We start from the raw sequence: 27,825 nt of genomic DNA on the forward strand, positions 1-27,825 counted from the left end.
TCATTTTATTTCTTCTTTCCCATCTGGATATTTTTAACTTCTTTTTTACGTAATGGTTCTGACCCAAACTTCCAATGTTACATTGAATTGAAGTGGCAAATGCAGGAATTCTGTGTTGTTCCTGATCTTAAGGGAAAAAAGTTTTAGTATTTCAACATTGAGTATGATGTTAACCATGAGTATTTTATAAATGGCCTGTATAATATTGAAGAGTCTTTCTACTCCAGAGCAACTTCTAAATCATTTTTAAGCCCTCCTCTATCTTTTAAGTAGAATCATATTGAATTCAAGCCTAATTTTTTGGAATACACTAATGATGTTTGCTTGCTATACCACAGAATTAGTTGCAAGGAATATCAGTGGACAGGAAGAAGAATGTTGATGGCATTGGATATAAATTTATAATATTTTATGATGCAACTTTTAGGAAACATTAATATAATTTATAAGGAAAATTAAATTATAATTATGAATTATAAAAAGGCACAAGACCAAAACCAATGAATTTATAGATCTTTAAGATTTATTTAGTCTTTCATTTTACCTATTTCCATTTTTTTTCCTAGGATATCCCAATCCCAGCAATGAAATACTATCACTTGATGACTTTGAGGATTTAGGTATTATTTTGTTATTAATAACCCTGTACTATGAGGCCTTAGAGTTCTACATGGAAATATCATGTTCCAATCATTTGTAGGTAGGGAAAAAACAATGTGTCACAAATAATTAGTAATAGTTGACATTTATAGTTATTTTATTAGTGCAGGTACCATAACAAATGTAAGTGGTAGTATATATAGACACATGTAGATAATTTTCTCTAATCTAGTAAATTCTAACAGTACTAGTAACCTATACAAAATAACCTGGTGTGGTAGCTAAAGCACAAAACAATGAAAAATGAGGCTCCTGTTAAGAGTTTCACAAGGTGGATCCTGTACCTGGAATCTGTTTAAAAGGGTTCTGTGATCAAAATGACTTGGATGCAGTAGCAGACATGCTAAAACTAGATTGATAAACATTTTTGCTGTAGTTTTTAGATGATCTGATCAAAATTAAAATACAGCTGCTATCTAGGACCCATAGATGCTTAATATCTTCAAAACTGTTTTCATTTTTTCTCAGATACAGGAATCATTGCTCTGATTATTCTTACTGCAAGTAAGTATCTCAAACTTCGATACCACGTAAATGAAAATGTAATATGAAGATGAGATGCACATTATTTTTTCAATGACTTTTCAGTTGCTGTAGTTTTTATAGGTTGAAATTGAGTAGAACAGTCTAAAAAAACCTGACCTTTTCTGTGATATACTACCTTGTGTTGGTGATTGTATATTCTTTTATATTCTACATGTCCACTTAGTAACAAACCCTAAATGATGCACGTTTTTTTCAAAATTATTAGTCATATGAGTCTATTTCCCAAATATACTTTGGGTAATTTTCTAAATTAAGCAAAGACTCTGACTTATTGTGGACTGTTTAAGTGATTCCAGGGGATTGGATTTAGATACTGAAGGGTTGAGATGGAATATAAATGTATATGTATAGAAAATAACATTTTCTAACCGCAGAAATGTAACCAATGTTTATTTCTTCTGCTTGGTTTGGAATCTTGGTGATTAATTTTCAGAGTCACATGTCATTTGTTTCCTGTTTTCTTGTAGTTGTTGCTGTTGTAGTAGTTTGTACCTGCTTATACAGATGTCTTCACAGTGAGAGGAAAGAGGAGAAGGATATGAAAAAGAAGGAGAAGAAAGAGAAGAAGGAAAAGGAGAGAAAGGAAAACAAGAACAAGGAGAAGGAGAAGAGAAGAAGATGAAAGAGTAAATCAAAGCATGTTTCCTCTAACTTATTCTAAACTTTGTACTTCTGATATACTTTTGTGCAGTTTTTTTTTTGTCCTCTATATTGCATGCTGTGTTTTCCTAAAATGTGCCTGCATGAGTGTGCTGTCTGAATTGCATTTCATTACTAAAAATGTTTTTAGCTGCTTTTAATATCACTGCAACCAGAGAAATTTGTGCAGAATTTCATCAGCTATTCTGACTGTAGGAAAAGTTTCTGTGGGATTTGAGGTTTAAGTTCTTCAGCAAATCGTGGACTGTTAGAGGATTTTCCCTACCCTAGGTGTACCCTACTTCCTAGATTGGACTGGTGGCCAAGATGAAATTTTAAATGGTTCACTGGATACTTTGACATTTATATTCACTGCAGTTTTTATGATGAAAATCTCCATTTATCTGTCCAATTTAGGTCACTGTAAGAAGCTATGTAGTTAAAATTTGATTTCATTTAGAGTTGTTATTTATATAACTGGGGAATTAAAAGCAGCATTATTTGATTTCCCATTTATGATCTCTTAATTTACTAAGTGGCAGTAAAACTGATGGGATTAAACTTCAAGTTACTGAAAGGGGTAGGATTTATAAGGCATCTCATTAGTTTTGTCTTTCTCTTTATCTGTAAAAGTAAAAAAATCAGTGGGGTGCTTAGAATAAAAAGAAAGTGTGCAGAGGATATTCAAGATGGCGAAGGATTAAGACATGGAGATCACCTTCCTCCCCACACATACATCAAAAATACATCTACATGTGAAACAACTCCTACAGAACACCTACTGAACGCTGGCAGAAGACCTCAGACTCCGCAAAAGGCAAGAAACTCCCCACATACCTGGGTAGGGCAAAAGAAAAAACAGAGACAAAAGAATAGGGATGGGACCTGTACTTCTGGGAGGGAGCTGTGAAGGAGGAAAAGTTTCCACACAGTAGGAAGGCCCTTCACTGGCAGAGACGGGGGTGGGTGAGGGGGAAGCTTCGGAGCCACGGAGGAGAGTGCAGCAACAGGGTGCAGAGGGCACAGCGGAGAGATTCCCGCACAGAGGATCAGTGCCGACCAGCACTCACCAGCCTGAGAAGCTTGTCTGCTCACCCGCTGGGACTGGTGGGGGCTGGGAGCTGAGGCTCCAGCTTCGGAGGTCAGATTCCAGGGAGAGGACTGGGGTTGGCTGCGTGAACACAGCCTGAAGGAGGCTAGTGCACCACAGCTAAACAGGAGGGAGTCCGGGAAAAAGTCTGGAACTGCCTAAGAGTCAAGAGACCATTGTTTCAGGGTGCACGAGGAGAGGAAGTTCAGAAAACCGCCTAAACAAGCTTCAGAGACAGGTGCGAACCGCAGCTATCACTGCAGACACCAGAGACGGGCATGAAATGCTGTGGGTGCAGCTGCAGCCACCAGGAATCCTGTGTGCAAGAACAGGTCACTATCCACACCTCCCCTTCCAGGAGCCTGTGCAGCCTGCCACTGCCAGTGCCCCGTGATCCAGGGAGAATTTCCTCAGAAGAACACACGGCATGCCTCAGGCTGTTGCAACGTCACACTGGCCTCTGCCGCCACTGGCTTGCCCTGCATTCCGTACCCATCACTCCCCCTGGCCTGAGTGAGCCAGAGCCCCCAATCACCCGCTCCTTTAACCTCCTTCTGTCTGGGCAAAGAACAGATGCCAGAGGGCGACCTACATGCAGAGATGGGGCCAAATCCAAAGGTGAACCCCAGGAGCTGTGTGAACAAAGAAGAGAAAGGGAAATATCTCCGTGCAGCCTCAGGAGCAGCAGATTAAATCTCCACAATCAACTTGATGTACCCTCCATCTGTGGAATACATGAATAGACAACAAATCATCCCAAAATTGAGGCAGTGGATTTTGGGAGCAAGTGTGGACTTGGGGTTTGCTTTATGCAACTGACTACTTTCTGATTTTTATGTTTATCTTAGTATAGTTTTTAGCGCTTGTTATCATTGGTGGATTTGTTTATTGCTTTGGCTGCTCTCTTCTTTTTTCTTTCATTACTTTTTAATTGTTTTACTTTAATAATTTTTTTAATTTTAATAACTTTCTTTTCTTTTCTTTTATTATTGTTTTTTCTTTCATTCTATTTTTTCTCCCTTTTCTTCTGAGCCATGTGGCTGACAGGGTCTGGGTGCTCCGGCTGGGTGTCAGGCCTGAGCTTCTGAGGTGGGAGAGCCAAGTTCAGGACATCAGACCACCAGAGACCTCCCAGCCCCAAGTAATATCAATCGGTGAGAGCTCTCCCTGAGATCTCTGTCTCAAGATGAAGACCCTGCTCCACTCAACGACCAGCAAGCTCCAGTGCTGGACACCCCATGCCAAACAACTAGCAAGACAGGAACACAATCCCACCCATTAGCAGAGAGGCTGCCTAAGATCATAATAAGTTCACAGACACCCCAAAACACACCACCGGACACAGTTCTGCCCACCAGAAAGAAGAGGTCCAGGCTCATCCACCAAAACACAGGCACCTGTCCCCTCCATGAGGAAGCCTATACAACCCACAGAACCAAACTTACCCACTGGGGGCAGACACCAAAAACAATGGGAACTACGAACCTGCAGCCTGAGAAAAGGATACCCCAAACACAGCAACTTAAGCAAAATGAGGAGACAGGGAAATACGCAGCAGGTGAAGGAGCAAAGTAAAAACCCACAGACCATACAAATGAGGAGGAAATAGGCAGTCTACCTGAAAAAGAATCCAGAGTAATGATAGTAAAGATGATCCAAAATCTTGGAAATAAAATGGAGAAAATACAAGAAACATTTAACAAGGACCTAAAAAAACTGAAGAGCAAACAAGCAGTGATGAAAAACACAATAAATGAATTTAAAAATTCTCTAGAAGCAATCAATAGCAGAATAACTGTGGCAGAAGAACAGATAAGTGACTTGGAAGATAAAAGAGTGGAAATGACTACTGCAGAGCAGAAAAAAGAATGAAAAGAATTGAGGACAGTCTCAGAGACCTCTGGGGCCATTAAATGCACTAACATTCAAATTATGTGGGTCCCAGAAGAAGAGAAAAAGAAAGGGACTGAGAAAATATTTGAAGAGATTATAGTTGAAAATTTCCCTCTTGTGGGTAAGGTAACAGTCAATCAAGCCCAGGAAGCACAGAGAGTCCCATACAGGATACTCAAAGGAGAAACATAACAAGACACATATTAATCAAACTATCAAAAAGTAAATACAAAGAAAAAATATTAAAAGCAGCAAAGGAAAAGCAACAAATAACATACAAGGGAATCCCCATAAGGTTAACAGCTGATCTTTCAGCAGAAACTCTGCAATCCAGAAGGGAGTGGCAGGATATATTTAAAGTGATTAAAGGGAAAAACCTACAACCAAGATTACTCTACCCAGCAAGGATCTCATTCAGATTTGACAGAGAAATTAAACCTTTACAGACAAGCAAAAGCTAAGAGAATTCAGCACCACCAAACCAGCTTTACAAGAAATGCTAAAGGAACTTCTCTGGGCAGGAAATACAAGAGAAGGAAAAGACCTACAAAAAGAAGCCCATAGCAATTAAGAAAATGGTAATAGGAACATACATATTGATAATTACCTTAAATGTAAATGGATTAAATGCTCCAACTAAGGGCTTCCCTGGTGGCACAGTGGTTGAGAGTCTGCCTGCCAATGCAGGGGATACAGGTTCATGCCCCGGTCCAGGAAGATCCCACACACTGCGGAGCAGCTAGGCCCATGAACCATGGCTGCTGAGCCTGCGCGTCCGAAACCTGTGCTCTGCAATGGGAGAGGCCACAACAGTGAGAGGCCCGCATACCACACACACACACACACACACACAAAAGCTCCAACTAAAAGACACAGGCTCGCTGAATGGTTACAAAAACAAGACCCATATATATGCTGTCTACAAGAGACCCACTTCAGACCTAGGGACACATACAGACTGAAAGTGAGGGGATTGAAAAAGATTTTCAATGCAAATGGAAATCAAAGAAAGCTGGAGTACAAATTCTCATATCAGACAAAATAGACTAAAATAAAGACTATTACAAGGGGCAAAGAAGGACACTACATAATGATCAAGGGATCAATCCAAGAAGAAGAAATAACAATTGTTATGCAACATAGGAGCACCTCAATACATAAGGCAAATGCTAAGAGCCATAAAAGGGAAATCGACACTAACACAATAATAGTAGGAGACTGTAACACCCCACTTTCACCACTGGACAGATCATCCAATATGAAAATAAATAAGGAAACACAAGCTTTAAAGGACACATTAAACAAGAGGCACTTAATTGATAGTTATAGAACATTCATTCCCAAAACAACAGAATACATTTCTTCTCAAGTGCTCATGGAACATTCTCCAGGATAGATCATATCTTGGGTCACAAATCAAGCCTTGGTAAATATAAAAAAAATGAAATTGTATCAAGTATCTTTGCTGAACACAATGCTATAAGACTAGATATCAATTTCAGGAAAGGGCTTCCCTGGTGGCACAGTGGTTGAGAATCTGCCTGCTAAGGCAGGGAACACGGGTTTGAGCCCTGGTCTGGGAAGATCCCAAATGCCACGGAGCAACTAGGCCCTTGAGCCACAACTACTGAGCCTGCACGTCTGGAGCTTGTGCTCCACAACAAGAGAGGCCACGATAGTGAGAGGCCCGTGCAGCACGATGAAGAGTGGCCCCCAATTGCCACAACTAGAGAAAGCCCTCGCACAGAAACGAAGACCCAACACAGCAAAAATAGATAAATAAATTAATAAACTCCTACCCCCAACATCTTCTTTAAAAAAAAAAATTCAGGAAAAAACTGTAAAAGATACAAACAAATGGAGGCTAAACAATGCACTAATAAATAACCAAGAGATAACTGAAGAAATCAAAGAGGAAATCAAAAAATACCTAGAAACAAATGACAGTGAAAACATGACGACCCAAAACCTATAGGACGCAGCAAAAGCAGTTGTAAGAGGGAAACTTATAACAATACAATCCTACCTCAAGAAACAAGAAACATCTCAAATAAACAACCTAACCTTATATCTAAAGCAATTATAGAAAAAGAACAAAAAACCGCAAGTTAGCAGAAGGAAAGAAATCATAAATATCCGATCAGAAATAAATGAAAAAGAAATGAAAGAAACAATAGCAAAGATCAATAAAACTGAAAGCTGGTTCTTTGAGAAGATAAGCAAAATGGATAAACAATTAGCCAGATCCATCAAGAAAAAAAGGGAGAAGACTCAAATCAACAGAATTAGAAATGAAAAAGGAGAAGTACCCACTGACACTGCAGAAATACAAAGGATCATGAGAGATTACTACAAGCAACTATATACCAATAAAATGGACAACCTGGAAGAAATGAAAAAATTGTTAGAAAAGCACAACTTCCGAGATTGAAACAGGAAGAAATAGAAAATATAAACACACCAATCGCAAGTACTGAAATTGAAACTGTGATTAAAAATCTTCCAACAAACAAAGGACCAGGACCAGATGGCTTCACAGGCGAATTCTATCAAACATTTAGAGAAGAGCTAAAGCCTATTGTTCTCAAACTCTCCCAAAATATAGCAGAGGGAGGAAAACTCCCAAACTCATTCTATAAGGCCACCATCACCCTGATACCAAACCCAGACAAAGATGTCACAAAAAAATAAAGCTATAGGCCAATATCACTGATGAACATAGATGCAAAAACCCTCAACAAAATACTAGCAAACAGGATACAACAATACATTAAAAGGGTCATACACCATGATCAAGTGGGGGTGTATCCCAGGAATGCAAGGATTCTTCAATATACGCAAATCAATCAATGTGATACATCGTATTAACAAATTGAAGGATAAAAACCATGTGATCATCTCAATAGATGCAGAAAAAGCTTTTGACAAAATTCAACACCCATTTATGATAAAATCCCTCCAGAAAGTAGGCATAGAGGGAACTTACCTCAACATAATAAAGGACATATATGACAAAACCACAGCCAACATCATCCTCAATGGTGAAAAACTGAAAGCATTTCCACTAAGATCAGGAACAAGACAAGGTTGCCCACTCTCACCACTCTTATTCAACATAGTTTTGGAACTTTTAGCCACAGCAATCAGAGAAGAAAAAGAAATAAAAGAATCCAAATCGGAAAAGAAGAAGTAAAACTGTCACTGTTTGCAGACGAGATGATACTATACATAGAAAATTCTAGATGCCACCAGAAAACTACTAGAGCTAATCAATGAATTTGGTAAAGTAGCAAGATACAAAATTCATGCCCAGAAATCTCTTGCATTCCTATACACTAATGATGAAAAGTCTGAAAGAGAATTTAAGGAAACACTCCCATTTATTTTTGCAACAAAAAGAATAAAATACCTAGGAATAAACCTACCTAAGGAGACAAAAGACCTGTATGCAGAAAATTATAAGGCACTGATGAAAGAAATTAAAGGTGATACAAATAGATGGAGAGATATACCATGTTCTTGGATTGGAAGAATCAACATTGTGAAAGTGACTCTACTACCCAAAGCAATCTACAGATTCAGTGCAATCCCTATCAAACTACCAATGGCATTTTTCACAGAACTAGAACAGAAAATTTCACACTTTGTATGGAAACACAAAAGACCCCAAATAGCCAAAGCAATCTTGAGAATGAAAGACGGAGCTGTAGGAATCAGGCTCCCTGACTTCAGACTATACTACAAAGCTACAGTAATCCAGACAGTATGGTACTGGCACAAAAACAGAAATATAGATCAATGGAACAGGATAGAAAGCCCTGAGATAAACCCATGCACATATGGTCACCTTATCTTTGATAAAGGAGGCAAGAGTATGTGATGGAGAAAAGGCAGCCTCTTCAATAAGGGGTGCTGGGATAATTGGACCCATACATGTAATAGAATACAATTAGAACACTCCCTAACACGACACACAAAAATAAACCCAAAATGGATTAAAGACCTAAATATAAGGCCAGACACTATAAAACTCTTAGAGGAAAACATAGGCAGAACACTCTACGACATAAATCACAGCAAGATCCCTTTTGACCCACCTCCTAGAGAAATGGAAATAAAAACTAAAATAAACAAATGGGACCTAATGAAACTTAAAAGCTTTTTCACAGCAAAGGAAACCATAAGAAAGACAAAAAGACAACCTCAGAATGGGAGAAAATATTTGCAAATGAAGCAACTGACAAAGGATTAATCTCCAGAATATACAAGTAGCTCATGCAGCTCAATATCAAAAAAGCAAGCAACCCAATCCAAAAAGGGGCAGAAAACCCAAATAGACATTTCTCCAAAGAAGATATACAGATTGCCTACAAAAACATGATAGGATGCTCAATGTCACTAATCATTAGATAAATGCAAATCAAAACTACAATGAGGTATTTCCTCACACCCAGAATGGCCATCATCAAAAAATCTGCAAACAGTACATGCTGGAGAGGGTTGTGGAGAAAAGGGAACCCTCTTGCACACTTGGTGGGAATGTAAATTGATACAGCCAATTGAGAACAGTGTGGAGGTTCCTTAAAAAACTAAAACTAGGGCTTCCCTGGTGGCGCAGTGGTTAAGAGTCCGCCTGCCGATACCGGGGACACGGGTTCGTGTCCCGGTCCGGGAGGATCCCACATGCCATGGAGCGGCTGGGCCCGTGAGCCATGGCCGCTGAGCCTGTGCGTCCAGAGCCTGTGCTCCGCACCAGGAGAGGCCACAACAGTGAGAGGCCCGCGTACAGCAAAAAAACAAACAAACAAACAAAAAAACAAAAAAAAAAAACTAAAACTAGAATTACCATATGACCTAGCAATCCCACTACTGGCCATATACCCTGAGAAAATCATAACTCAAAAAAGAATCATGTACCACAATGTTCATTGCAACTCTATTTACAATAGCCAGGACATGGAAGCAACCTAAGTGTCCATCAACAGATGAATGGATAAAGAAGATGGGGCACATATATACAATGGAATATTACTCAGCCATAAAAAGTAACAGAATTGAGTTATTTGTAGTGAGGTGGATGGACCTGGAGTCTCTCATACAGAGTGAATTAAGTCAGAAAGAGAAAAGCAAATACCGTATGCTAACACATTTATATGGAATCCAAAAAAAATGGTTCTGAAGAACCTAGGGGCAGGACAGGAATAAAGATGCAGATGTAGATAATGGACTTGAGGACATGGTGAGGGGGAAGGGTAAGCTGCGACTAAGTGAGAGAGTGGCATTGACATATATACACTACCAAATGTAAAATAGATAGCTAGTGGGAAGCAGCTGCATAGCACAGGGAGATCAGCTTGGTGCTTTGTGACCATCTAGAGGGGTGGGATAGGGTGGGTGGGAGGGAGACGCAAGAAGGAGGGGATATATGGATATATGTATACATATAGCTGATTCACTGTTATACAGCAGAAACTAACAATACATTGTAAAGCAATTATACTCCAATAAAGATTTTTTAATTGTATAAATTGACATTGTCTTCAGAAAATAGCGGCTTTAAACATAAAAATTAAAATTTTAAGGGTATAATTTACAATTTTTTGAAAGATTTAGAATAAATTATGGCCAATAAACCTGATTAACTTAGACACAAAGAATCCTCAACAAAACACAAACTGCATTCAACAATACATTAAATGGATCATACATCATGATCAAGTGGAATTTATGCAAGGATGGTTCAACATCTGCAAAATAATCAATGTGATATACCACATTAACAAAATGTAGGATAAAAGTTATATGATCATCTCAATAGATGTGGCAAAAGCATTTGACCAAATTCAGCATCCATTTATAATAAAAACTCTGAGTAATGTGGGTATTGAAGGAACATACCTCAATATAATAAAGGCCATATATATATATCAGCTGAAAGCTTTTCCTGTAAGATCAGTAACAATACAAGGTGCCCACTCCTGCCACTTTTATTAAACATAGAATTGGAATACCTAACCACAGAAATCAGAGAAGAAAAAGAAATAAAATCAGCCAAATTCAAAAGGAAAAAGTAAAACTGTCACTATTTGCTGGTGACATGATATTATATGTAGGACACCTTAAAGATTTTACCAGAGATCTTATAGAGCTAATAAACAAATTCAGTAATGTTACAGGATACAAAATCAATGTACAAATATCTGTTGCATCTCTTACACTAACAACAAACTATCAGAAAGAGAAATTAAGAAAACAGTCTCATTTACAGTAACATCAAAAAGAAAAGTACCTGTATTTAACCAAGGAGTTGGAAGACCTGTACACTGAAAATTATCTCTAATTAAAGAAATTGAAGAAGACGAATAAATGGAAAGATATTTCACGTTCATGGATTGGAAGAATTAACATTGTTAACATATTCTCAAAGCAATCTACAGATTCAGCGCAATCTCCATCAAAATTCCAATGGCATTTTTCACAGAAGTAGAACAAACAATCCTAAAAAATTCATATGAAGCCACAAAAGCAATCTTAAGAAAGAACAAAGCTGGTGACACCATGCTCCGTGGTTTCAAACTATATTATAATGCTCTAGAAATCTTTTTTGGTTTTTAGCTCATTTTATTCAATTTAATCACCTCTGAATTGTGTAGAAGTTTTTTACATCTTTAGTCACATTTCTAAGAAACAAAGTGATGGAAGAGATGTTTTTAAAGCTACAGGTGCTGGAGGGCAAGGGCTAAGTATAGGCTTGACAAGTAGACAAAGCCTCCCGGGTTTACTCAGAAGTTCAGAGAGGAAAGTGTTCTCTGCACACACCTATGCAGTGTTGGCATAAAAACATAGATCAATGGAACAGAATAGAGAGCCCAGAAATAGACCCACGTTTATAAAGTCAATTAATTTACAACAAAGGAGGCAAGAATATACAATGGGGAAAAGAGTCTCTTCAATAAATTGTGTTGGGAAAACTGAACAGCTACATTCAAAAGAATGAAACTGGATTGCTATCTTACACCATACACAAAAATTAACTCAAAGTAGATTCAAGACTTGAACATAAGACCTGAAATCATAAAACTCCTAGAAGAAAACATAAGCAGAAACTCGTTGATATACATCTTCACAATGATATTTTTTGGATTTCACACCAAAAGCAAAAGCAACAAAATAAACAAGTGAACTACATCAAACTAAAAATGCTTCTGTACAGCAAAGGAAACCATGAACAAAATGAAAGGGCAAGCTACTGAACTGCAGAAAATAATTGCAAATAATATATTTGATAAATTGTTAATATCCAAAATATGTGAAGAACTGATACAGCTCAGTAGTAAAAAATCAAACAATTTTATTAAAAATGGGCATAGGATCTAGATGGACATTTTCCAAAGCAGGCATATAGATCACCAACAGGTGCATGAAAAGATACTCAACATTACTAATCATCAGGGAAATACAAATCAAAATCCCAATGTTATATCATCTCATACTATTGAGGTTCCTCAAAATATCAAAAATAGAACTACCATACAGTTCAGCAATTCCACTTCTGGGTATTTATCCAAAGGAAATAAAAACACTAACTTGAAAAGATATCTGCCCCCTTATATTCATTGCAACATTATTCATTAGCCTAGATATGGAGACAATCTAAGTGTCCATCGATGGATGAATGTATAAAGAAAATGTGATAGGTAGATAGATAGATAGATAGATAGATAGATAGATAATAGAATTATTCAGCCATAAAAAAGAATGAAATCTTGCCATTTGCAACAACATGGATGGACATGGACCTCGAGGGCATTTTGCTTAGTGAAATAAGTCAGATAGAGAAAGACAAATACCGTATGATCTCATTTATATGTGGAATCTTAAAAAACAAAAGACAAGCTCATGCATGCAGAAAGCTGATTGGTGAGGCCAGAGGAAGGGGCTGGGGGGTTGGCATATCATGTGAAAGGAGTCAAAACTTATAAACTTCCAGTTATAAAATAAGTCATGGGGATGTAATGTACAGCATGGTGACTATAGTTAATATTAATAATACAGTATTGCATATTTGAAAGTTGCTAAGAGAGTATAAAAAGTTCTTATCACAAGAAAAAAATTTGTACATATGTATGGTGCCGGATATTTACAAGACTTATTGTGGTGATCATCTTGCAGTATTTACATATATCAAGTCATTCTGAGTACACCTAAAGCTAAGACAACGCTATATCTCAATTTTAAGAAAAAGCCCATATTTTACAACATAGCATCTAAATTATCTTTGTAAAGAAAACCAAAAATTGCCATATTAAATTTTTTTAATATATTGGAAACATTATATCTTTAACCAATGAAACATAATTAATCCTATATGTGGTAGCATAATTTGAGAAAAAAATTGTTTTCAAAAAATAATGTGGGAGGGGTAATTAATAATTGCCTTTGAGGTAAAATATAAAGTACAGTTGACCCTTCACAACACAGTGATTAGAGGCTCAGTTGAAAATCCACATACAATTTTATAATTTTACATTTGCTCCCCCGCCTCCACTGCCAATCCATGGTTCTGCCTTTGCAGATTCAACCAACCATGGATCCAGCAGTACTGTAGTACTTATCTATCTACTGAAAAAAGTCCATGTGTAAGTGGACCACACAGTTCAAGCTCATGTTGTGCAAAGATCAACTGTACATGGAAATCTTTTTGGTTATATGTTATCCTTTTCATGACAGGAACATGGGCAGTTAGAAATTCAGTGTTACAGAATGGCTCAGCTTTATGCTCTTTGCGTGGATTGTTTCATTTCCAGACTTTGAAGTCATTTCTTACCCTTTAAGTTCTGTATTATTTTAATAGCTGAAGTTACTCTAATGCATGGGAGGTATGCCTTTCTTTTTCAAAGTTTAGAACAGCGCTTCTCTAATATGTACATTAATCACATGGCATCTTGTTAAAATGCAGATTCTGATTCATTAGGTCTGGTGCAGAGCCCGATATCTTGCATCTCTAATGATCTCCCAAGTAATGATGCTGCTGGGCCTGGACTGTGCAGATTCTGATTCATTAGGTCTGGTGCAGAGCCTGATATCGTGCATCTCTAATGGCCTCCCAAGTAATGATGCTGCTGGGCCTGGACTGTGCTCTACCAAGGAGTAGACTATTACTGATGTGCCCATATTCTTGAAATTTGAAGAAACATCATCAATCTTACTGACAAATTTTTATCCTCTTTAAGATAATTGGATTTTTTAAAGACTCCTCATCAATATGTATGCTTAAAAAAAAGGATGTGGGGTAATACTAAGCTTTAAAAAAAAGTAAAGATTTTTATTATATTCTTTACACTGTTTAATGTTCATAATCTTTCCCCATATCCCAAATCGGCTATTGTTGCCTTAGAAACTCCTTTAAGACTGTAAAATATATGCAGTTACTTCTCTATTTCTAGGAGTAACTGTGGAAGCAGGATACTGAGCAAAGATAATCCCAAATTGCTGTTAAAAGTGGATAGAAAATGTATTTGATGTAATTTTGTATTTAGGATGATTTGGGAACACAGTTGCCCTACTGCAGCCTCCATCCCAAAGTACAGAAGTACTGTAGTAGTCACTTTTTAGGATCACTAAACATCATTTAAAATACTTGATTAAAAATGGCCAACAAGGTTAGTGTAGTCTGCTACAGTTTTCTGTTTCTTAGCTCTCAACTAAGAATAGAATATGATCCCAATTGGTCTGATGGGCTCCATCTACATCTTCCTTTTCCCTTCCAATCTTTTTCTTTCTTTCTTTTTTTCTTTCTTTCTTTCTTTCTTTCTTTCTTTCTTTCTTTCTTTCTTTCTTTCTTTCTTTCTTTCTTTCCTCCTTCCTTCCTTCCTTCCTTCCTTCCTTCCTTCCTTCCTTCCTTCCTTTCTATTTCTTTCTTTTTCTGTCTTTCTCCTGCGTTGGGTCTTCGTTGCTGTGTGCAGGCTTTCTCTAGTTGTGGCAAGCCAAATCTCCTTTCTTAACGAATTCTTCTACCATACTTTCCAGACTTGGAATCCACAGCCTTTGCCCTCTCCTTTGCTACTGCTCAAACTTGTTTTGCATGTCTGGACTGTGTGGTTTCAAGAAAACAAATGTTTTCACTTATTTGTAGTAATTTTCTTTTCATAAATGCATGATTTTCTTTACTCCAGGTAAATTATTGCAGGATAAGTGAGAGTTTGCTAAGTTTGCTAGAATAATTTCCATAATTTATATACTTATTACCCGTGACAAAATATATTTTTTTTATTTTCTTCCAAAAAGGATATTTACTATTTGGTATAACTTAAGCCTATTTTTAATGTTATATTAATAATGAGTGATCCAGAAACTTTGTAATATTTAACCTGTCTGTTTAAATGAATGTTACAGAAGTTTTTTGGACTTGCTGTAGATAGTTGCCAGTTAGGTGCTGAAGAGTGTAATGATGGGGGGAAAAATGAAACATCACATTAATTTGAATTTTTTCTACCTGGCTTTCAAATTCTTGAGCATTCAAAGAATTCTACAAAACATTTTACATAGTAACTAATAAATCAGAAAGATTATTTGATTCACTGAGAGAACACATTTATAAAATTTAGATCCATCCCAGAAAAATAGGAGGTCACCTAATAAGTTTTACAGAGATCTTCCCTCAGGTGAAAACAGCTGTGCTACAGAAAGAAACTGTCCTCAATGCAAAAGTTAAGATACATCCAAAAATGTATGACTTGTTATAAAATCAATTTCTGAGACAATATTACATGGAATCAATACATGCTCTGCGTATTACCTCAAATTCTAGGGTGCTAGAGGCCAGGACCACTTTTTCTCATACAATCTCATTCTGTGAAAAAGAGTTTACATTATTCACTTGAGGCTAAGTCCTTTCAGGGTTAAACAGATTGCACACAAATATAGAATCTGCTTATCTGCTGGATGATCTATAAGACCTCAAAGGTAAGGTAGTTTCTTGCACCAAATTCTTGTTTCAAGTTCCTAATGAGAATCAGGAGAGCCATAATTCATGAACCTAATTGTCAGCTTACTTCCCTTCTCCTCTATCATTGATTTTATCCCATTTTTATGCCACTCTTGCTTCCTTTTGGTTTGACGTCACTGTTTTATTCAGCCCTTTTCCCTTCCTCTGTTGAGCAAATAGCTAACTGGTGAGAGCCACAGACAAGTAAATTTTCTTTCTTTCTTAGAAGAGATGAGAGAAAGGTTTGCTTTTATCATTAAAAGGTATCTTCTTTCTGTTGCGTTTCTTTTCAGAGATGTCCTTTCTTCTGAAAAGTATTCAATGAATATTTAGATATCAATAACCTGAACTAAGATAAGTGGGCAGTAGACATCCAAGAGGACACTAGGATTCTTGCTCTCTGTGTTAGATTATTGAGGTTTTCTCATACCTTCCCTGTTTTAATGTAAAATAATGTGAATTGATAGGCTGTTGCTTTGACATAGGTGCCAACAATGTAATGTCCCCCTTATCCTTTTATCAGGCTACCTAGGTTCTCTACCTTATAACAGCTCTGAATCCAAAGCTGGGGGAATTTTTTAGCCCAATGGGAAATAATCACAGAATCTGTTCATTTTAAGTGCAGAGAGGAAAATTATTCTTTGACAGAAGAAAAAATACATTTTACTTAATTTTTTAAAGAAATTCAATTTCAACTTGTAAATATTAATTCTGTAAAGGCATTTATCTCTTCCCTTGACCAGGATATTTTTGGCATATGAAAGAGAAACCAACAAAAAATATAATCAGATTTTGAAAAATTATGAAATGTATTGTCTTAAGCCATTTAACCCACTCAACTTCTGTCTTTGAATGAAATGAATTGGAACTTCCTCTTTTTGACTGAAGTATTCTTTTTTTTCTTGACTCATTTTTTCTTATATAGCAGGTTCTTATTATTTGTCTATTTTATACATATTACTGTACAAAGGTCAATCCCAATCTCCCAATTCATCCCACCAGCACCACCACCTCCCACACTTTCACCCCTTGGTGTCCATACTTTTGTTCTCTACATCTGTGTCTCTACTTCTGTCTTGCAAACTGGTTCATCTGTACCATTTTTCTAGATTCCACATATATGCGTTAATATACGATATCTGTTTTCCTCTTTCTGACTTACTTCACTCTGTAAGACATTCTGTAGGTCCATCCATGTTTCTACAAATGACCCAATTTCATTCTTTTTTATGGCTTAGTAATATTCCATTGTATATATGTGCCACAACTTCGTTATCTATTCATCTGTCAATGGGCATTTAGGTTATTTCCATGACCTGGGTATTGTAAATAGCATTGCAGTGACCATTGGGGTGCGTGTGTCTTTCTGAATTATGGTTTTATCTGGGTATGTGCCCAGTAGTGGGATTGCTGGGTCATATGGTAATTCTATTTTTAGATTTTTTAAGGAACCTCCATACTGTTCTCCAGAGTGGCTGATCAATTTACATTCTCATCAACTGTGCAAGAGGATTCCCTTTTCTCCACATCCTCTCCAGCAGTTATTGTTTGTGGATTTTCTGAAGATGCCCATTCTAACTGGTGTGAGGTGATACCTCATTAATAAGTTTTGATTTGCATTTCTCTAATAATTAGTGATGTTGTGCATCTTTTCATGTGCTTCTTGGCCATCTGTGTGTCTTCTTTGGAGAAATGTCTAATTAGGTCTTCTGCCCATTTTTGGATTGAGTTATTTGTTTTTTTTTAATATTGAGCTGCATGAGCTGTTTATATATTTTGGAGATTAATCTTTTGTCCGATGATTCGTCTGCAAATATTTTCTCCGATTCTGAGGGTTGTCTTTTCGTCTTGTTTATGGTTTCCTTTGCTGTGCAAAAGGTTTGAAGTTTCATTAGGTTCCATTTGTTTAGTTTTGTTTTTATTTCCATTACTCTAGGAAGTGGGTCAAAAAAGATGTAGCTGTGATTTGTCAGAGAGTGTTCTTCCTATCTTTTCGTCTAGACTTTTATAGTGTCTGGTCTTACATTTAGACGTCTAATCCATTTTGGGTTTATTTTTGTGTATGGTGTTAGGGAGTGTTCTAATTTCATTCTTTTACATGTAGCTATCCAGTTTTCCCAGCACCACTTATTGAAGAGACTGTCTTTTCTCCATTTTATATCCTTGCCTTCTTTGTCATAGGTTAGTTGAATATAGCTGCGTGGGTTTATCTCTGGGCTTTATATCTTGTTCCATTGATCTATATTTCTGTTTTTGTACCAGTACCATATTGTCTTGATTACTGTAGCTTTGTAGTATTGTCTGAAGTCAGGGAGTCTGATTCCTCCAACTCCGCTTTTTTCCCTCAAGATTGCTTTGGCTATTCGGGGTCTTTTGTGTCTCCATACAAATTTTAATATTTTTTGTTCTAGTTCTGTAAAAAATGCTATTGGTAATTAGATAGGGTTTGCATTGAATCTGTGGATTGCTTTGGGTAGTATAGTCATTTTCACAATATTGATTCTTCCAATCCAAGAACATGGTATATCTCTCCATCTGTTGGTATCATCTTTAATTTCTTTCATCAGTGTCTTATAGTTTTCTGCATACAAGTCTTTTTTCTCCCTAGGTAAGTTTATTCCTAGGTATTTTATTCTTTTTGTTGCAATGGTAAATGGGAGTGTTTCCTTAATTTCTCTTTCAGATTTTGCATGATTAGTGTATAGGAATGCAAGAGAGTTCTGTGCATTAATTTTGTATCCTGCAACTTTGCCAAATTCATTGATTAACTCTAGTAGTTTTCTGGTGGCATCTTTAGGATTCTCTATGTATAGTATCATGTCATCTGCAAACGGTGACAGTTTTACTTCTTTTCCAATTTGTATTCATTTTATTTCTTTTTCTTCTCTGATTGCCTTGGTAGGACTTCCAAAACTATGTTGAATAACAGTGCTGAGAGTGGACATCCTTGTCTTGTTCCTGATCTTAGAGGAAATACTTTCAGTTTTTTAAAATTGAGAATGATGTTTATTGTGGATTTGTTGTATATGGCCTTTATTATATTGAGGTAGGTTCCCTCTATGCCCACTTTCTGGAGATTTTTATCATAAATGGGTGTTGAATTTTGTCAAAAGCTTTTTCTGCATCTATTGAGATGATCATATGTTTTTTATTCTTCAATTTGTTAATATGGTGTATCACATTGACTGATTTGCATATATTGAAGAATCCTTGCATCCCTGGGATAAATCCCACTTAATCATGGTGTATGATCCTTTAATGTGTTGTTGGATTCTGTTTGCTAGCATTTTGTTGAGGATTTTTGCATCTATATTCATCAGTGATATTGGTCTGTAATTTTCTTTTTTTGTAGTATCTTTGTCTGGTTTTGATATCATGTGATGGTGGCCTCATAGAATGAGTTTGGGAGTGTTCCTTCCTCTGCAGTTTTTTGGAAGAGTTTGAGAAGGATGTGTGTTAGCTCTTCTCTAAATGTTTGATAGAATTCCCCTGTGAAGCCATCTGGTCCTGGACTTCTGTTTGTTGGAAGAATTTTAATCACATTTTCAATTTCATTACTTGTGATTGGTCTGTTCATATTTTCTATTTCTTCCTGGTTCAGGCTTGGGAGGTTATTCCTTTCTACGAATTTGTCCATTTCTTCCAGGTTGTCCATTTTATTGGCATAGAGGTGCTTGTAGTAGTCTCTTAGGATGCTTTGTATTTCTTCGATGTCTGTTGTAATTTCTCTTTTTTCATTTCTAATTTTATTGATTTGAGTCCTCTCCCTCTTTTTCTTGATGTGTCTGGTGAATGGTTTATCAATTTTGTTTATCTTCTCAAAGAAGCAGCTTTTAGTTTTATTGATCTTTGCCATTGTTTTCTTTGTTTCTATTTCATTTATTTCTGCTCTGATTTTTATTTCTTTTCTTCTGCTAACTTTAGACTTAACTTCTGCTTCCTGGACTTGGGTGGCTATTTCCTTTCCCATGTTAGGGAAGTTTTCAACTATAATCTCTTCAAATATTTTCTCGGGTCCTTTCTCTCTCTCTTCTCCTCTGGGACCCCTATTATGTGAATGTTGTTACGTTTAATGTTGTCCCAGAGGTCTCTTAGTCTGTCTTCATTTCTTTTCATTCTTTTTTCTTTATTCTGTTCCGCAGCAGTGAATTCCACCATTCTGTCTTCCAGGTCACTTATCCGTTCTTCTGACTCAGTTATTCTGCCATTGATTCCTTCTAGTGTAGTTTTCATTTCAGTTATTGTATTGGTCATCTCTGTTTGTTTGTTCTTTAATTCTTCTGAATTAAATGTCTCTGTTAAACATTTCTTGCATCTTCTCGATTTTTGCCTCCCTTCTTTTTCCGAGGTCCTGGATCATCTTCACTATCATTATTCTGAATTATTTTTCTGGAAGGTTTCCTATCTCCACTTCATTTAGTTGTTTCTCTGGGATTTTATCTTGTTCCTTCATCTGGTATATAGTCCTCTGCCTTTTCATTTTGTCTATATTTCTGTGAATGTGGTTTCTGTTCCACAGACTGCAGGATTGTAGTTCTTGCTTCTGCTGTCTGCCCTCTGGTGGATGAGGCTATCTAAGAGGCTTTTGCAGTCTTTCTGATAGGAGGGACTGTTGGTGGGTAGAGTTGGGTATTGCTCTGGTGGGCAGAGCTCAGTAAAACTTTAATCTGCTTTTCTGCTGATGAGTGAGGCTACAGGGTCTTTGGTGGGGCTAATGGTGGACTTCAGGAGGGCTCATGCCAAGAAGAACTTCCCAGAACTTCTGCTGCCAGTGTCCTTGTCCCTGCAGTGATCCACAGCCAGCACCCCTCTGTAGGAGACCCTCCAACACTAGCATATAGGTCTGTTTCAATCTCCTATAGTGTCACTGCTCCTTCCCCCTGGGACCTGATGCACACACTACCTTGTGTGTGCCCTTCTAGTGTGGAGTCTCTGTTTCCCCCAGTCCTGTCAAAGTCCTGCAATCAAATCCCACTAGCCTTCAAAGTTTGATTCTCTGGGAATTCCTCTTCCCATCGCCAGACCTCCAGGTTGGGAAGCCTGACGTGGGGCTCAGAACCTTCCCTCCAGTGGGTGTACATCTGTGGTATAATTGTTCTCCAGTTTGTGAGTCACCCTCCCAGCAGTTATGGGATTTGATTTTATTGTGATTGCGCCCCTCCTACCATCTCATTGTGGGTCTCCTTTTTCTTTGGATGCGGGGTGTCTTTTTTGATGAGTTCCAGTGTCTTCCTGTCGATGATTGTTCAGCAGTTAGTTGTGATTCTGGTGCTCTCGCAAGAGGGAGTGCTGATTGAAGTATCCTTGATTTACAATGTTGTATTAATTTCTGCTGTACAGTAAAGTGGTTCAGTTATACAATTGTATATTATTTTTCATATTCTTTTCCATAATATGTTATTACTTCCATAATATGTTATTACATAATATGTCATTATATATAATATAATATATATTATATTCAAGATATTGAATATAGTTCCCTGCACCAAAGATTTGGACATTGTTGTTTATCTATTTTATGTATAGTTGTTTGTATGTACTAATCTCAAACTCCTAATTTATCCCTCCCCCCATTTCCTCTTTGGTAACTATAAGTTTGTTTCCTGTCTGTGTGTCTGTTTCTGTACTGTACACAAGTTCTTTTGTACCATATTTTAGATTCCACATTTAAGTGATATCATATGATATTTGTCTTTCTCTGTCTTACTTCACTTAGTATGATAATCTCTAGGTCCATCCATGTTGTGGCAAATGGCATTATTTCGTTCTTTTTTATGGCTGAGTAGTATTTCATTGTGTGTGTGTATATATATATATATATATATATATATATATATATATATACCACATCTTCTTTATCCATTCATCTGTTGATGGACATTTAGGTTGCTTCCATGTCTTTGCTATTGTAAATAGTGCTGCTGTGAACATTGGGGTGCATATATCTTTTTGAATTAGAGTTTTTTCTGGTTATATGCCCAGGAGTGGGATTGCTGGGTCATATGGAAACTCTGTTTTTAGGTTTTTAAGGAACCTCCATGCTGTTCTCTGTAGTGGTTGCACCAATTTACATCCCCACCAACAGTGTAGGAGGGTTCCTTTTTCTTCACAACTCTCCAGCATTTATTATGTATAGATTTTTTGATGATGGTCATTCTGACCAGTGTGAGGTGATACCTTATTGGAGTTTGGATTTGCATTTCTCTGATAATTAGTGATGTTGAGTATCTTTTCATGTGCCTATTGGCCATCTGTATGTCTTCTTTGGGAAATGTCTATTTAGGTCTTCCACCCATTTTTTGATTGCACTGTTTGTCTGTTATTGAGTTGTATGAGATGTTTGTATATATTGGAATTTAATCCCTTGTGAGTCACATCATTTACAAATATGTTCTCCCATTCCGTAGGTTGTCTTTTCATTTTGTTTATGGTTTCCTTTTCTGTGCAAAAGTTTATAACTTTGATTAGGTCCCATTTGTTTATTTTTGCTTTTATTCATATTGCCTTGGGAGACTGACCTAAGAAAACATTGGCACAATTTATGTCAGAGAACTTTTTGCCTATGTTCTCTGCTAGGAGTTTTATGGTGTAATGTCTTATATTTAAGCCTTTAAGCCATTTTGAGTTTATTTTTGTGTATGGTGTAAGGGAGTGTTCTAGCTTCATTGATTTACATGTGACTGTCCAGCTTTCCAAACACCCACCACTTGCCAAAGAGATTGTCTTTTCTTCATTTAATATTATTGCCTTCTTTGTCAAAGATTGACCATAGGTGTGTGGTTTATTTCTGGGCTCTCTATTCTGTTCTGTTGATCCATATATCTGTTTTTGTGCCAATACATGCTGTTTGATTGCTATAGCTTTGTAGTAGTGTCTGAATTCTGGGAGGGTTATGCTTCCAGGTTTGTTCTTTTCCCTCAGGATTGCTTTGGAAATTCTGGATCTTTTATGGTTCCATATAAATTTTAGGATTATTTGTTGTAGTTCTGTGAAAAATATCATGGGTAATTTGATAAGTATCACATTAAATCTGTAGGTTGCTTTGGGTAGTATGGTCATTTTAACAATAGTGATTCTTCCATTTCAAGAGCATGGAGTATCTTTTCATTTCTTTAAATCATCATCAATTTCCCTTATCAATGTTTTATAGTTCTCAGCATATAAGTCTTTTACCTACTAGGTCAGGTTTATTTCTAAGTATTTTATTCTTTTTGATGCAATTTTTAAAGGGATTTTTTTTTTTTTTACTTTCCCTTTCTGATATTGTTAGTGTGAAGAAATGCAACAGATTTTTATACGTTAATCTTGTATCTTGCTACCTTGCTAAATCTGTTTATCAGTTCTAGTAAAAAGTAAATCTAGTAATTTACTAGAATCAGTTCTAGTAAATTTGTTTATCAGTTCTAGTAATTTTTAACAAATTGATAAAAATTTGTTTATCAGTTCTAGTAATCTAGTAATCAGTTCTAGTGTGGACTCTTTAGGGTTTTCTATATATATAATAACCCTGTTATCTACATATAATGACAGTTTTACTTCCCTTCCAATTAGGATACATTTTATTTTCCTGTATGATTGCTGTGGCTAGGACTTCCAGTACTATATTGAATAGAAATGGTGAGAGGGAGCATCCTTGTATTGTTCCAGATTTTAGTGAGAAGGCTTTCAACTTTTCACCACTGAGTATTATGTTGGCTGTAGGTTTGTCATAAATAGCTTTTATTAAGTTGAGATATGTTCCCTCTATACCCACTTTGGTAAGAGTTTTTATCATGAATGGATGTTGAATTTTATCAAATGCTTTTTCTGCATCTATTGAGATGATCACATGGTTTTTTTCCACTTCTTTTATTGATGTGGTGTGTTGCATTGAATGATTTGTGTATGTTGAACCATCCTTGTGTCCCTGGGGAGAATCCAACTTGGTTGTGGTGTATGATTTTTTATGTGTTGAATTTGGTTGCTGATATTGTGTTAAGAATTTTTGTATCTATATTCAAAAAGATATTGGCCTGTAATGTTCTTTTTTGGTAGTGTCTTTGTCTGGTTTTGGTATCAGGGTGATGGTGGCTTCATAAAATGACTTTGGGAGTGTTCTGGATCTGTATAAGTTCTTTGTATGTTTGGTAGAATTCCCAAGTGAAGCCATACAGTCCTGGACTTTTGTTTGCAGGGAGTTTTTAAATTATCAATTCTATTTTACTTCTAGCTATAGGTCTGTTTAAATTATCTATTTCTTCTTCATTCAGTTTTGGAGGGCTATATGTTTCTAGAAACTTGTTCATTTCTTCTGGGTTGTCCAGTTTGTCACATATAATTATTCTAGTATTCTCTTATGATTTTTTTTTTTTTTGTGGACGTTCTTCTTTTGTGCCAGAATGTGTGTCTGCAAACTTGGGAAGAGGAGATATGTTTCCCACCAATTATAATGTGAGGCACTACCCTAGGTTACAGTCACGAGTTTGGGAACAGATTCTACAAAGGCCAATAAGAAGGGCAGTTTCTTTGTAAAAGCAAAGTGGTGTCTTTGATCACAGGGGCAAAGGGGAAGACAAACATAACAACTAGAATGGCAGTGTGGGCCTACCCAGCCCTACGTATCTGCTTCGTTCTCTAAGGATTCCTTTGAGGATAAAGCCAACCAGAAAAGCAGTTTTCAGAAGTCCATGAGCTTCAAGTTTTCTGTAAATACTTGAAGTTAACGTAATGAATGCTGAAGGTAATATATAATTAGTAATTCACTTCCACATTTTAATCATCTTCAAAGAGCTTCATTGTTATATCAAATGAATGTTTCTTTAAGTTTATATTAATGCTTATTTATCTTTCTCATATATTGGATTTCAATTTTTAATTCTATTTTTTTAAAAAAAGATTCCATTACTACTAGAAAAAATAAGTATTGCTTCAAAATAGAAAAATATACTGGTCTTAGAAGAGTCAGTGACAGGCCTAAATATTGAATCACTCTCCACAATATTCTTGAGGAAACTGCTATATAACAAGTATTGTGCTGTGACAGTGCTCGTTCATAGTGATGCCTCCCTCACCAAGAGAAATATGAAAGTCTCCAAAATTAACACAGTCAGCTCTTACATGGGGTAGGCACCCTGAAGTGTTAGCTGGGGCAGGCATACTGTAAATAACTGACGGGTCCCCATTTGGTTGTAGTCTGTCTATTGTAGTCAGTTTCCTAAGTAGGAACTGGAACTGCGTTTTCCAGCTCCAGAGTCAGTAGCTCTGAGTGGCTGCCGAGGACGTCAGAAGTGGCTCATCCTTTGTAAGATGAGCACACTACACACCAGATTCAAAGACTTAGTGCACACTACACACCAGATTCAAAGACTTAGTGCAAAGGAATGTACAATCCATGGGTATTGGGTTAAGTAAAAAATTTAAAACTAGTTTTCCTACTTCTTTTCCTTTTTTTAATGTAGCTTCTACAAAATTCAAAATTACCTGTGTGACTCACATTATATTTCTATGGACAATGCTGGACTTGAGTAATAGATTTTAGAAAGCTGTCTGTTGTTACAAAAAATAAGTGTGATGTGAGTTTCAGTTACTTAGGAGACTCTCTAACCAGAACACATGATTTTCTTGACAGTGAGGGGTAAATGAGGCATTACTGAACTTGAACACCACTGGAATTGTTACCTTTTTAAAGGTTTCATCTCAGAGCCAGAATTAAAATTGTATTTAGGGAAAACATGTACTTCTCTCTAGTCTTTCTCACCGGCCCTAAACTAAAATAAGGGAATATTTACTAAGTATATGAGGCTATTCTATTTCTTGTTTTGGAGGGAATCAGAAATATAATACAGGGATAGAAAAAGGGTTCCTGGAGTGAGACTAATTGAACATTTGAAATTACTTTAAAAGAATCATTTATTTCCTAGTTCAGTGACTCTTACTGTTATAAATACTTTTTCATTGTCCATTTTGTAACTGTGCTTCTGGAGTTTAATTTCTGTACTTAATTATGTTCACCTCTGATGCTATCTTCTTGTCTGTCCTTGTAGGAAAAAGGAAGTTGGTGCCGGACCCACCACTCACCAGAAAAAAACAACCAGTCGATCAGTGCAGAAGCACTAATTATTTTCCACAAACCCATGTGTCAGTTTATCTTTTGATTCTATTAATATGTTAAGATCTACAGTAAATTCATACAGCAACTATGGAAAACAGTATACATGTTACTCAAAAAATTAAAAATAGTGCCACCGGGGCTTCCCTGGTGGTGCAGTGGTTGAGAGTCCGCCTGCCGATGCAGGGGACATGGGTTCATGCCCCGGTCCGGGAAGATCCCACATGCCACGGAGCGGCTGGGCCCGTGAGCCATGGCCGCTGAGCCTGCACGTCCGGAGCCTATGCTCCGCAACGGGAGAGGCCACAACAGTGAGAGGCCCGCGTACCGCAAAAAAAAAAAAAATAATAGTGCCACCATATGATTCAGCAATTCCACAATAGGTATATATCCGAAGGAAACGAAATCACCCTATGAAGAGATAACTGCACCTCCCTGTGTATTGCAGCATTATTTACAACAACCACGACATGGAAGGAACCTAAGTGTTCAGTGATGGATGAATGGATAAAGAAAATGTGAGATATATATAGGTATATATATATATATATATATATATATATATATATACACACGCACACACATACACACAAATGTATATACATACACATATACACACATACAGTGGAATACAATTCAGCCATGAAAAAGAAGGAAATCCTGCCATTTGCAACAACGCTTATGGAACTTGAGGGCATTATGCTAAGTGAACAAGCCATACAGAAAGAGACAAATGCTGAATGACCTCACTTATATATGGAATCCAAAAATCCACACTCACAGAAAAAGAAATCAGTTTTTTGGTTGCCAGAGGCAGGGGGTGGGGATGATGGGGGAATTGGGTGAAGGGTGTCAAAAGGTACAAAATTCCAGATATAAGATAAATGAATATAGGGATATAATGTACAGCGTAGTGACAATAATTAGTAATTCTTTATTGTATACAGCTGACACTCTGTATCTGATGGTTCTGCATCAGCATCCCTGGATACAGAGGGCCGCCTGTGCTCTGCCATATAATATAAAGGACTTGAGAATTCAGAGTTTTATTTGCAGGGGAAGGGGGTGGGAATCTGGAACCAATCCTCCTAGGATATCAAAGAAAACTGCATTGGCAAATTGCTAAGAGGGTAGGCTTTCAAATTTCTGATCATGAAGAAGAAGAGGAAAACTTTTGGTAACTATGAGAGGTGATGGATGTTAAGAAATTTATTGTGGTAATCATTTCACAATGTATACATTATCAACTCATGCTGTACACCTTAAACCTATACAGTGTTATACAGGCATACCTCAGTTTTCTTGTTCTTCACTTTGTTGCACTTTGCAGATATTGCATTTTTTACAGATTGAAGATTTGTGGCAACCCTGCATCAGCAAGTTTATTGACACCATTTTTCCAACAGCATTTGTTCATTTCAGGTCTCTGTCACATTTTGGTAATTCTTGGAATAACTCAAACTTTTAAAATTATTATTCTATGAGTACACTACTTCAGCCCTTAGTAAAAAGAAAAACACTGCACATTTGGGATTTGAACAAGTTTGACTTCCTTAACAAGAATATTACCAGAAAATGTTCTTAGAGTAATAGAATGAAATTCTATTTTTAAAAATTATTTGTAACTTCCTGGTGATTTAGAGACACTATAAAGTTTGTCTGGCATTTGTTCTTCACCCCTTTTAATAACAATTAACCAGTCTAAGAAATCAAGAAGAATTCAGCATCAGTTGCAGTTGCATGCTTCTGTACAAAGTTAGAGGACTTCTAACACCCATAGCAGGAATGCCAGCTCAGGACAAAGTGAACACTGTGGCCTTGTAGTTTTCTTAAAAAGAATTCCATTCTTTAAGAGAGTTGGAGTCCACCCTAAATTCTGGCTATAGGTGGTTTTCTTTCCCCACTTGAATAAAGAGATGT

General features: G+C 36.8%; 1 protein-coding gene across 1 annotated transcript in view; it reads left to right on the top strand.

Annotated features, from left to right (window-relative positions):
- LOC307177883 (membrane cofactor protein-like) overlaps positions 1–25,932 on the top strand; it is a gene marked incomplete at its 5' end in the record, with an annotated part of 53,894 nt that extends 27,962 nt beyond the window's left edge. Inside the window, 4 exons of the mRNA XM_079905363.1 lie at positions 567–620; positions 1,129–1,164; positions 1,674–1,832; positions 25,841–25,932. Coding sequence (XP_079761489.1) covers positions 567–620; positions 1,129–1,164; positions 1,674–1,828 — 245 coding nt within the window. The 3' untranslated portion in view covers positions 1,829–1,832; positions 25,841–25,932. The remainder of the gene's footprint in view (positions 1–566; positions 621–1,128; positions 1,165–1,673; positions 1,833–25,840) is intronic.
- Between the last annotated feature and the right edge of the window lie 1,893 nt (positions 25,933–27,825).

The sequence above is a fragment of the Stenella coeruleoalba genome, assembly GCF_951394435.1.
Source record: "Stenella coeruleoalba genome assembly, chromosome: 1".
NCBI lineage: Eukaryota > Metazoa > Chordata > Mammalia > Artiodactyla > Delphinidae > Stenella > Stenella coeruleoalba.